We start from the raw sequence: 13,317 nt of genomic DNA, 5'->3' as shown, positions 1-13,317 counted from the left end.
TCCATGGAAGAGCCACTAGTAGCGAAACCAGGAAAAACAGCAGTGGACACTTTAAGTTAAGTGACTCCACTGATAAATCGGGAAGAAAATCATCCCGTTCCACATCCCAAACTAAGGCAACCCCGCAGCCGGTAAAATTAATACGCTGGGTGAGTGTACGCATACTTCACTGAAGTATATATTGATTCCTTTGCTTGTATTATTTTAGGCAAAAAGGACGGGAAAGAGTAAGCACAAACAATGTGCTATATGTACCGAACCCCTGCCTGACTCCTATACTAAGAGTCTATGTCAGGCATGTATAGATAACACCTTACGGCAGGAGGAAGCGGTGAAAATGAACGAGATACGGCTCATAATTAGGGAAGAACTTCAGTCGTTAGGAGGCGGTTCTTCCTCGATTAATACCGAGAAAAAGAAAAGAAGAGTATCCTCACCTAGAGCCGACACGTCAGCAGAGAGTGGGGAGGTCGACTCTGAGGTCTCTCAACTGTCTGATTCTTCAGGGGAAGAAGACTTTGTTTGCTTTCCAACTGAAGGCATAAACAACTTGGTTAAATCGGTGAGAAATACGATGGGGGTATCGGAGTCAAAAGAACCCCAAACACCACAGGAAATCATGTTTGCTGGTCTTTCCCAACGGAAAGGCCACGTGTTTCCAATAAACCAGGCCATAAAGGACCTCGTTAAAAAGGAATGGGGTAAAGGTCAAAAAGGTTTTGTACCAATACCCTGTAAAAGGCGCTACCCATTTGATGACGAAGATTTAAGTACATGGACCAAAATACCAAAGGTCGATGCTGCAGTTGCATCTACATCTCGCCGGTTCTCCTTGCCCGTGGAAGATGCAGGTTCCTTAACAGATCCCATGGACCGAAAATCAGATGCGCTCCTTAAAAAATCGTGGGAGGCCTGTGTCACGGCATTCAAACCGGCAATTGCAGCCACATGTACTGGCAGATCAATGTTAGTCTGGCTGGATCAGCTGGAGCAAAATATTAAAAATGGTGTATCCAGGGAGAAGTTACGAGCGTCTATCCCTTTGATCAAGGGTGCGGCTGCCTTTATATCGGATGCCTCTATTGACTCCCTACGTCTGGCGGCCAGAACAGCTAATATCTCCAACACGGCTAGGCGGGCTTTATGGCTAAAAAACTGGAAAGGAGATGCCCAATCTAGATCAAAATTATGTGCCATACCCTGTCAGGGTGAGTACCTATTTGGAACAGTCCTTGACGATATACTCAAGAAGGCAGGTGAAAGGAAAAAAGGATTCCCTAATCCCTTTGTTCCATCTTACAGAAGGGCCTTCAGGAAGCCACCATTCGGAAAGAAGGGAGGCTTCAGAGACAGATGGAACAATAAGGATTTTAAACAAAAAGGAAACCTGTTTAATAAACGTCCATTCAAGCCAGCCGACAAATTCCAGTAATTATATTCCTCCAGTGGGTGGAAGATTAAAACAGTTTAGGCAACAATGGGAAGAGATAACAATAAATACTTGGGCCATTAAATTAATATCTTCAGGCCTCACATTAGACTTTATTAGAACTCCACCGGACTCCTTCCTCCTTACCACCTTAAGATCCAGGCCTCAGCAAGAGGCACTTGAAACAGAGGTTAAAACCCTCCTACGCAAACAAGTCCTAGTGGAAGTCCCATCTTCCCAGAGGGGGAGGGGATTTTATTCTCCCTTGTTTCTGATTAATAAGCCGGATGGCTCTTTCAGAACCATAATTAATTTAAGAAAGCTGAACTCCTTTATAAGGCCTAAAACATTCAAAATGGAATCCATTCGTTCAGCCATAAAGAATTTATTTCCAAACTGTTACATGGTAGTATTGGATCTTAAGGATGCTTACTATCATATTCCTATACATCATTTATTCCAGCAGTTCCTTCGGGTAGCAGTCTGTATAGAGGGACAAATTCGTCATCTACAATATAAGGCGATGCCCTTCGGATTATCCATGGCCCCAAGGGTTTTCACAAAATTGCTATTGGAAGTTATGTCTTTCCTAAGAGTAAAAGATACTTTAGTCATTCCATATCTAGATGACCTATTGATTGTGGGTAAAGACCCCCTACAGTGTGAGCAGAGGTTACGGGAAGTAGTGGTTTCCTTACAATCCCTGGGGTGGCTGGTTAATTGGGAAAAATCTAGACTTCAGCCGGTTAAGTGTCAGAAATTCCTAGGGCTCCTTCTAGATTCAGCTGACCAGATTTGTAAGCTGCCTGAGGATAAGAAAATCTCCATAGTTGATAAGGTATCTTTAGCAATAGAAAATCGTAGTATGTCACTCAGACAGAGCATGTCATTACTAGGTTCTCTGACATCGTGTATCCCTGCGGTCCAGTGGGCACAGGCTCATACTAGGCCTCTACAAAAATTTATATTAGAGGAGGACATTAAGAATAGAGGCTGTCTGGATAGAACAGTTTATCTAACAACGGAAGTATTACACTCCCTTAGGTGGTGGTTAAATCAGAAAAACCTTTCAAAAGGGGTTCTCTGGATAATTTCCCCCTCTAGTATAGTGACCACAGATGCTGGTCCTAAAGGCTGGGGGGCACATTTTAAGGATCAGTGGGTTCAGGATCTTTGGTCTAGTTCGGAACTAGATAGTTCTTCAAATGTCAAAGAGTTGAGGGCAATATATTATTCCCTACTTCACTTTCTTCCTCAGCTCAGCGGCTCTCACACAAGAGTGTTCTCCGACAACACCACGGCAGTAGCTTACTTAAACCATCAAGGAGGTACGCGGTCGGACAGACTCAGGCAGCTGGCATCAGACATCATGGAATTAGCCGAAGGTCATCTGCTATCACTATCAGCAGTTCACATCAGGGGCACAGACAACTTTCGTGCCGATTTTCTGAGCCGTCACACCCTTCATCAAGGGGAATGGATGCTAAACAGAAAAATTTTCAAAATGATAACAGCGCAATGGGGTATTCCTCAAATAGACTTGTTTGCCACAAGAGCCAACCGACAGGTCAGGATGTTTGCCTCTCTAAACAGAGAGGACAAGCCGGACATACTCGATGCCCTCCAAGTGCCCTGGACTTTCGACCTGGCATATGCTTTTCCTCCATTGAATCTACTACCTTTGGTAATAAGAAAAATAAGAGAAGAAGGAACAAGAATTCTATTAATAGCCCCATTCTGGCCCAAAAGGCCATGGTTCTCATGGCTGAGGGCGATGTCAGTGTCGGACCCGTGGATTCTGCCTCAATCCAAGGACCTGCTCTCTCAGGGTCCGTTCCTTCATCCTCAGGCAAAAGGCATGAATTTAACTGCATGGAGTTTGAAAGGCAGTTACTAAATCTCAGGGGGTTTTCTAGTGGGTTAATAGATACTCTGATGAAAAGTAGAAAACCCTCAACTACCAGGATTTATGTCAGAATTTGGAGGAAATTCCTTCAATTCCATACTACACAACTTTCCGCTGATATTCCTATATTTCCAATATTGGAATTTCTACAAAAAGGTCTGGAATTAGGACTCTCTGTAAGCACTCTGAAAGTGCAGGTGTCAGCCTTAGGAGCTCTTTTTAATTTTGATGTAGCAGGTAATAAATGGATATCTCGGTTTATATCTGCCTGTGAGAGATCGAGACCAATTAGCATACCTCGGGTCCCTCAGTGGGATCTATCAATAGTCCTAAATGCATTGACTCAATCACCTTTTGAGCCTCTCCATGCAGCCTCACTAAAAAATATTTCTTTAAAAACGGTATTATTAGTGGCATTAGTTTCTGCCAGAAGAGTAAGTGATCTTCATGCTTTATCTATAGATCCTCCCTTTTTTGTGGTAACATCAGATAGGATACTTTTAAAAACAGATCCTTGTTATCTCCCTAAGGTGGCTTCTACCTTTCATAGATCCCAGGAGATCCAGTTACCTACCTTTTATGAGAACCACTCAACTCCAGAAGAAGAAAGACTTCACACCCTAGACGTAAAAAGGACTGTCTTAGCCTATTTAGAGAGAACTAGGGACTGGAGGAAGAGTAGGGCTCTCTTTGTGTCTTTTCAGGGTAAAACCAAGGGTGCCGGAGTCACAAAGAACACATTATCTCGCTGGATCAGAGAGGCAATAATCTTGGCGTATAAGGCCGGAGGGAAAGATCCTCCAATGCATGTGGGAGCGCACTCTACAAGAGCCTTGTCGACTTCCTGGGCAGAAAGGGCAAATGTGCCAATAGACCTTATATGTAAGGCTGCAACTTGGTCTTCACCGAATACCTTCTATAAGCATTATAGATTAGATCTATCCTCTGCTTCTGATCTAACTTTTGGTGTATCGGTCCTTGACTCAGTAAACCCACCCAGTCTATAGTCTCTGCAATTCTCTCTAGTGGGTGCTGTCGTGGCGAATAGAAAATACCGGATTACGTACCGGTAATGCTCTTTTATAGAGCCCACGACAGCACCCGTTCACATCCCTCCCTTTTCTGTATATAGTTGCACATGGTGCTTGTTTGGTGAGGTGTAAATATTAGAAAGATATAATGAGGTTGTAAATATGTATATATATGGATATACCCGAACCTGTTAACTAAAACCTGGCGGCGGTTCCTCCTATTCTCTGTAAAACAACTGAGGAGCGAGGGGGGGCCGCCCCTTTTATCTCTCTGTAGGTTTCCTGTTCCTAGGGGCGGATCCCCTCTCTCTAGTGGGTGCTGTCGTGGGCTCTATAAAAGAGCATTACCGGTACGTAATCCGGTATTTTTTTTTTTAGCTAAAGGTAACTAACCAATAACATGTAAAAAAGAAAAAGTGGCTGAGGGGAGTATGGTTGTCCTATTGCAGTGCTGGGACGCTCCTGCTGCCGTACATGGCATGAGGAGGGACGAGCTCAAAGGCCATAAGAAATCTATTCATTGTGTCCTAGATGTCATATTTGTCATATGTATTTGTTTGCGCCTCTATTTTTTAGACCTTGGAACCCCCATTTAAAAGAGAAAGTGGAAGATGTAAAGATCATCCTGCATATGTGGATAGCTCTATTCTACAGTAAAGCCAAGAAACCGATACACTGCAGTTCACGGAAAGTGGTGGAACACAGCAATCCTGCAAAATATGTTTCTATCAACACTGTCCTTGATCCGTTTGAGTTTTATGAAATAATGGAGTCTGATAATGCTTCTACAATAAATACCAATGTCATATTACCTATGTCGAAAAAATCTGAAGCTCTTCGTATTGAAGCACCAGCTAAATCGGGAAAGACTGATAGTATGAGTCCTCAGGATGTAACTCTTCCTTCTATACCAAAAAAGGTGAGTCCACTGTATAGCCTAGCGTAGTCCTGATGTATTAAGCAGGATAAATGTTAGTGCTCACAATTTTCAGCCTGGATAAGTTGCAGTGAAGTAATTCAATCTAGAATTGAAGACCTGGATGATTAATTGTTAATAATTGTTTTTTTAATTGGTGGTGGGAAAACATGGGCGGCTGACTTGATCAGTTCCCTGTCACAGGAAACGCTACTGTATATATCGGGTCTAGAAGCAAACGTCTTCATTATCGATTTTTGGTTAAGGAAACACATAATATTGCAGAGTTGTTATAAGATAAGGGAATTTTGAGAAGGTGGTCTGTATAGTCCATACAGTTCTCTAGGTGTGGGCAGCTAATTGTTCAATAGCTTGTATCCACTGAGACCAGAAGAGTGATTGATCATTGTATCCTCTCTGGCCCCAGGATTGTTATTTAAAGTGGAATTGACATTTTATTTTTTATTAGAGTAATAAGTAAGAGAGAAGATTGTAAGTTGCAGAGAATGGATATCGTGACAGTAGTCTATGAGCACAAAAGGCAACTGGTTAAGTGGATGGGATGTGGGGGACAATGGCAGCACACTATGCTTTTCTGCACATTTTTATGTGAGAAACATTTACTTAGAGTAACCCATAAATCAATAGTACACATGAAAATAAGCTACTTTGGCACCACTGTATGCTTTGTTTTTCCTGAGAAGATACATTGCATTGTTTCCCACATCTCATCCACTTAACCAGTTGCTTTCCATGTACATTTGAGTCTAATATGTCTAGGGACTGTCCTGATTTCCATGCACTGCAACATGCCATCCTCTTACTCTTCATTGGTATGCTACCAGAACTAAAGGTGCTGGCATTTCCTTTCCCTCACTTCCCAGCATGCATTTCTCTTGCCAACATCCTATAGCTTGCCTTGTCTAAGCTTAAAGTCCACCACTGCTGTCATGCTTGTATGTAGTTTGTCTCCCCATCATTGTCCTGGCGTCTGCTGCTACCAATAGATCACATTTGCCAACGGGCAGTGGAAAAGAAGTTTACACAAAAGGCAGATTTCTAGTGACCGGCACTTTTGGAGTGATTTTCCGGGCATAAGACAACTTTTTTTTTTTTTTTTTTTAATAGTCATTTGCAAGTTGTCTATTACTGGCATCTGTCAAATAGGCGCAGACTGTCAGGAAGTGCAGTGACCATGAAGAAATGCGAGACAACTTGGTTAATAAATAGTGATTAAAATAGAGGGCATATGTTTCTAAAACTGGGTACTGAAATAAAGTTGTAAATAGAGCTCTCTCTACACCTCTCCAGTGTGCTGAAATCTGCACTGAACTGAGAAACCTATGAAACGTTCACACCTAGCATAAGGTGGCTCTAGTTTCCCGCAGTTAACATCCAGGTTTCCAGACGTTCTTGTATGTTGCACCCCTGTCACACCCGCAAACCCATGTGCTTTTGCTAGAGAAATCATTGGAGGGTGAGGATGTGAAGTAACAGTACCAAGGCGCACCAAAGAAAAGGCTCAGGAAACTGGTGGTCAGGTTTTACACCGTAGCAAAGCAATTTGAGAAATCATTGTGTTCAAGAATTCACCAATCAACTGTTAAGTAATAAAGAAATCCACTTAATTAAGATTAAGTAAGACATCTGCCAACAGCACAAAAAATTCTGTATAATGTTTCATTACAGGATTATAATATAAAATTGCCAAGTGAATTCTTCCAAATGTGTAAAGACAGTGCATTTTACAGTGATAGTCTTCAAACAAGTATGACGTGCCAAATGGCACCAACAAGCAAAGGTGCCCAAATCTCTGGTTCCAATGTCCCAACTGTGTGTTACATCGGTGACACCCACCTGTTTAACAATGAACTAACAGATAAATCAAAGAATTACATGGACATTGGTGGTTTTTCTACTAAAAAGGTAAACGATCCATGTGTGTCTCATAAGTCAGGGTATTCACTAGCCTTTCAGATATTACCTGTGCACAACATGTATTCATCAACAGTATGACGTAAGCAGGAATAAGCTCACGCACTGCTCGGTCTCTGCTGTCACAACAGAATTATTTAGGACTATTGATGAGCGAACGTGCTGGGGTAAGGTGTTATCTGAGAAAGCTCATGTGCTTCCAGAGTGTCTTCGGCATGTTTGAAAAATGTGCTTGAGTCCCCACGACTGCATGTAACGCTGCTGTTCGAGATCCGCAATGCATGCAAGGATTTCCTGTTTGTTATGCAATCCCTGCATGTAATGGGCTGTCTAACAGCCAAGAGACATGCAGCCGCTTGGACTTAACATATTTTTCGAGCACAATGAAGTCACTCGGTTAGCACACTAGCATACTCTGATAACTCCCTTATCCAAGCATGTTCACTCATCCCTATTCTCATGGGAAGAACTTGTGCATTGCTATGATGCTCCCTAGTTCTTGAATCTTGTCTTGACCTCTGTTTATACTACCAAACTTATAAGATAAGATACCATTTTCTTGACATAAGAATAACTCTGCTGATCCTTCTCTTCCTATATTAAATTAGTTCAGTACTCTTGAATTTGTATTTCTGAGGACAGCAACACTGTAGGATAGGGAACTTGATGGAATGTAAAGCCATTCTGTCGTATATTGAAAAAGCCACAGTCTAATCGCTAGCGCCAGCAAAAAAAATATTTGCAATAAAGACACAAGTGGCTGAAAAATACAGGTGAATCAAAATTTACTTTAATAAGATATATGCATCTCTACATCAGGGTAGTGGGAAAGTTCATGCATTTCGACAGTGCAAAGGCTTTAATCATAAAATAAAGAAAAACTTAAAATCAAAATGAATGCGGTTTTAATTTTAAAAGGAAGTGTTTTTTTTTTTTAATGCTGCGATTCAAACTCGTCAACTCTACCACCACCTTATTTTGGGGTAGATATATATTAAAGTTTTTCTTAGTATTTTTTTTCAGCCATTTTTTTGTCTCTTCTTTTTTTTCGTGCAAAAAATGAGGATGCAGTTCAACTTTCCAAGCTTCATCTTGCACTCGTTTTTGAGGTAAAAGGGTTTATAATCATGCAGGGAAGCAGTCTGTAGGCATGTTGTAGGAATTGCTCTCCTGTATGGATAAAAACATAAGTTATTACAACTACTCCTTCATACCCTGCAATCGCCTTGGACCCATACGCTAGGGCCTTGATCAAGTTCTACGTGCACACTGTGTTCATTGACATAACCAAACTTTTACACAAGGAAAAGCTCCCCGAATGTACTGTACCGTTATCGTAAACCCCATTTATCAGATAGGTGTGTTATGGCCTTCGTCTGCCCGGTATGTATATGCTGCGCTTTCATATATTGAGTCAAATGTATACTGCACTGTGTATGTATTTGTGCCATGACTACCTCTGGTAAATTGTTGCCACAGCATCCATCCACACTGTTTAGCATACAGTTGTGCTCAAAAGTTTGCATACCCCAGCAGAACTTTTTCTTTCTTGGTCTTTTTTCAGAGAATATGAATAACAAAACTTTTTCTCCACTCATGGTTAGTGGTTGGGTGAAGCCATTTATTGTTAAACTACTGTGGTTTCTCTTTTGAAATCATAATGACAACCCAAAACATCCAAATGACCCAAAAATCAAAAGTTCACATACCCTGGTGATTTGGCGTGATTACATGCACAGAAGTTGACACAAATGGGTTTGAATTGCTACTAAAGGTAACATCCTCACCTGTGACCTGTTTGCTTGTAATCAGTGTTTGTGCATAGATGCTGAGTGAGTTTCTAGGATCCAGACAGACTTTTGCATTTTTCATCCAGCCACTGACATTTCTGGATTGTGAGTCATAAAGAAAGCTAAAGAATTGTCAACGGATCTATGGGAAAAGGTAGTTGAACTGTATAAAACAAAAAAGGGATACAAAAAGATATCCAAGGAATTGATAATGCCAGTCAGCAGCGTTCAATCTGTGATTAACAAATTTAAAATCATGGGCTCTGTAAAAACAAAACCACTGTCGGGTAGACCAACAAAAATGTCGTCCACAACTGCCAGGAAAATTGTTCGGGGTGCAAAGAAAACCCCACAAATAACATCAGCTGAAATACAGAAAACTCTGAAAACTAGCAGTCTGGCGGTTTCAAGATGCACGGTTCAGTTGCCAAAAGAAAGCCATTACTGTGCAAATGCCGCAAAGTATCTCGCCTACAATACGCAAAACGGCACAGAAACAAGTCTCACAATTTCTGGAACAAGGTAATTTGGAGTGATGAGACCAAAATTAAACTTTTTGGACACAACTATGAACATATTTGGAGAGAGGTCAACAAGGCCTATGATGAAAGGAACACCATTCCTACTGTAAAGCACGGAAGTGGATTACTGATGTTTTGGGGATGTGTGAGCTACAAAGGCACAGGGCATTTGGTCAAAGTTGAAGGAAAGATGAGTGCAGCACATTTATTAGCAAATAATGGAGGCAAATTTGCACTCATAAGCCCGGAAGCTGCGCGTTTGACGTACTTTAACCCCTTCATGACCCAGCCTATTTTGACCTTAAAGACCTTGCCGTTTTTTGCAATTCTGACCAGTGTCCCTTTATGAGGTAATAACTCAGGAACGCTTCAACGGATCCTAGCGGTTCTGAGATTGTTTTTTCGTGACATATTGGGCTTCATGTTAGTGGTAAATTTAGGTCAATAAATTCTGCGTTTATTTGTGATAAAAACGGAAATTTGGCGAAAATTTTGAAAATTTCGCAATTTTCACATTTTGAATTTTTATTCTGTTAAACCAGAGAGATATGTGACACAAAATAGTTAATAAATAACATTTCCCACATGTTTACTTTACATCAGCACAATTTTGCAAACAAAATTTTTTTTTGTTAGGAAGTTATAAGGGTTAAAATTTGACCAGCGATTTGTCATTTTTACAACGAAATTTACAAAACCATTTTTTTTTTGGGACCACCTCACATTTGAAGTCAGTTTGAGGGGTCTATATGGCTGAAAATACCCAAAAGTGACACCATTCTAAAAACTGCACCCCTCAAGGTACTCAAAACCACATTCAAGAAGTTTATTAACCCTTCAGGTGCTTCACAGCAGCAGAAGCAACAAGGAAGGAAAAAATGAACATTTAACTTTTTAGTCACAAAAATTATCTTTTAGCAACAATTTTTTTATTTTCCCAATGGTAAAAGGAGAAACTGAACCACAAAAGTTGTTGTCCAATTTGTCCTGAGTATGCTGATACCTCATATGTGGGGGTAAACCACTGTTTGGGCGCACGGCAGGGCTTGGAAGGGAAGGAGCGCCATTTGACTTTTTGAATCAAAAATTGGCTCCACTCTTTAGCGGACACCATGTCATGTTTGGAGAGCACCCGTGTGCCTAAAAATTGGAGCTCCCCCACAAGTGACCCCATTTTGGAAACTAGACGCCCCAAGGAACTTATCTAGATGCATAGTGAGCACTTTGAACCCCCAGGTTCTTCACAAATTGATCCGTAAAAATGAAAAAGTACTTTTTTTTCACAAAAAAATTCTTTTAGCCTCAATGTTTTCATTTTCACATGGGCAACAGGATAAAATGGATCCTAAAATGTGTTGGGCAATTTCTCCTGAGTACACCAATACCTCACATGTGGGGGTAAACCACTGTTTGGGCACATGGTAAGGCTCGGAAGGGAAGGAGCGCCATTTGACTTTTTGAATGAAAAATTATTTCCATCGTTAGCGGACACCATGTCGCGTTTGGATAGCTCCTGTGTGCCTAAACATTGGCGCTCCCCCACAAGTGACCCCATTTTGGAAACTAGACCCCCCAAGGAACTTATTTAGATGCCTAGTGAGCACTTTAAACCCTCAGGTGCTTCACAAATTGATCTGTAAAAATGAAAAAGTACTTTTTTTTCACAAAAATTCTTTTCGCCTCAATTTTTTCATTTTCACATGGGCAGTAGGACAAAATGGATCATAAAATTTGTTGGGCAATTTCTCCCGAGTACGCCGATACCTCATATGTGGGGGTAAACCACTGTTTGGGCACTCGGCAGGGCTCGGAAGGGAAGGAGCGCCATTTGACTTTTTGAATGGAAAATTAGCTCCAATTGTTAGCGGACACCATGTCGCGTTTGGAGAGCCCCTGTGTGCCTAAACATTGGAGCTCCCCCACAAGTGACCCCATTTTGGAAACTAGACCCCCCAAGGAACTTATCTAGATGCACATTGAGCACTTTAAACCCCCAGGTGCTTCACAGAAGTTTATAACGCAGAGCCATGAAAATAAAAAATAATTTTCTTTCTTCAAAAATGATTTTTTAGCCTGGAATTTCCTATTTTGCCAAGGATAATAGGAGAAATTGGACCCCAAATATTGTTGTCCAGTTTGTCCTGAGTACGCTGATACCCCATATGTGGGGGTAAACCACTGTTTGGGCGCACGGCAGGGCTCGGAAGGGATGGCATGCCATTTGGCTTTTTAAATGGAAAATTAGCTCCAATCATTAGCGGACACCATGTCACGTTTGGAGAGCCCCTGTGTGCCTAAACATTGGTGATCCCCCAGAAATGACCCAATTTTGGAAACTAGACCCCCAAAGGAACTAATCTAGATGTGTGGTGAGGACTTTGAACCCCCAAGTGCTTCACAGAAGTTTATAACGCAGAGCCATGAAAATAAAAAAAAAATTATTTTCTCAAAAATGATCTTTTAGTCTGCAATTTTTTATTTTCCCAAGGGTAACAGGAGAAATTTCACCCCAAAAGTTGTTGTCCAGTTTCTCCTGAGTACGCTGATACCCCATATGTGGGGGTAAATCACTGTTTGGGCACATGCCGGGGCTCGGAAGTGAAGTAGTGACGTTTTGAAATACAGACTTTGATGGAATGCTCTGTGGGCGTCACGTTGCGTTTGCAGAGCCCCTGATGTGGCTTAACAGTAGAAACCCCCTACAAGTGACCCCATTTTGGAAACTAGACCCCCAAAGGAACTTATCTAGATGTGTGGTGAGCATTTTGAACCCCCAAGTGCTTCATAGAAGTTTATAATGCAGAGCCGTGAAAATAATAAATACGTTTTCTTTCCTCAAAAATAATTATTTAGCCCAGAATTTTTTATTTTCCCAAGGGTAACAGGAGAAATTGGACCCCAATAGTTGTTGTCGAGTTTCTCCTGAGTACGCTGATACCCCATATGTGGGGGTAAACCACTGTTTGGGCACACGTCGGGGCTCAGAAGGCAAGTAGTGACTTTTGAAATGCAGACTTTGATGGAATGGTCTGCGGGCGTCACATTGCGTTTGCAGAGCCCCTGGTGTGCCTAAACAGTAGAAACCCCCCACAAGTGACCACATTTTAGAAACTAGACCCCCCAAGGAACTTATCTAGATATGTGGTGAGCACTTTGAACCCCCAAGTGCTTCACAGACGTTTACAACGCAGAGCCGTGAAAATAAAAAATCATTTTTCTTTCCTCAAAAATGATGTTTTAGCAAACATTTTTTTAGATTCAGAAGGGTAACAGGAGAAATTGGACCCCAGTAATTGTTGCGCAGTTTATCCTGAGTACACTGATACCCCATATGTGGGGGTAAACCACTGTTTGGGCACACGTCAGGGCTCGGAAGTGAGGGAGCACCATTTGACTTTTTGAATACGAGATTGGCTGGAATCAATGGTGGCGCCATGTTGCGTTTGGAGACCCCCTGATGTGCCTAAACAGTGGTAACCCCTCAATTCTACCTCCAACACTAACCCCCCCACACCCCTAACCCTAATCCCAACTGTAGCCATAACCCTAATCACAACCCTAACCACAACCCTAATTCCAACCCTAACCCTAAGGCTATGTGCCCACGTTGCGGATTCGTGTGAGATATTTCCGCTCCATTTTTGAAAAATCCGCGGGTAAAAGGCACTGCGTTTTACCTGCGGATTTTCCGCGGATTTCCAGTGTTTTTTGTGCGGATTTCACCTGCGGATTCCTATTGAGAAACAGGTGTAAAATGCCGCGGAATCCGCACAAAGAATTGACATGCTG

At 41.7% G+C, this 13,317-nt stretch overlaps 1 protein-coding gene across 6 annotated transcripts in view; it reads left to right on the top strand.

Annotated features, from left to right (window-relative positions):
* The window catches only part of TASOR2 (transcription activation suppressor family member 2), a 165,548-nt gene that overhangs the window by 113,326 nt on the left and 38,905 nt on the right, over positions 1–13,317 (top strand). For 4 of the 6 annotated variants that reach the window (XM_069765334.1, XM_069765337.1, XM_069765338.1 and 1 more), the window contains 2 exons: positions 4,943–5,285; positions 6,972–7,208. In XM_069765334.1, coding sequence (XP_069621435.1) covers positions 4,943–5,285; positions 6,972–7,208 — 580 coding nt within the window. The remainder of the gene's footprint in view (positions 1–4,942; positions 5,286–6,971; positions 7,209–13,317) is intronic. The other 2 variants (XM_069765340.1, XM_069765339.1) reach the window with 1 other exon arrangement.

Source organism: Ranitomeya imitator, chromosome 4 (assembly GCF_032444005.1).
Source record: "Ranitomeya imitator isolate aRanImi1 chromosome 4, aRanImi1.pri, whole genome shotgun sequence".
Classification (NCBI taxonomy): domain Eukaryota; kingdom Metazoa; phylum Chordata; class Amphibia; order Anura; family Dendrobatidae; genus Ranitomeya; species Ranitomeya imitator.
This window is presented reverse-complemented; position numbering and strand designations above follow the sequence as displayed.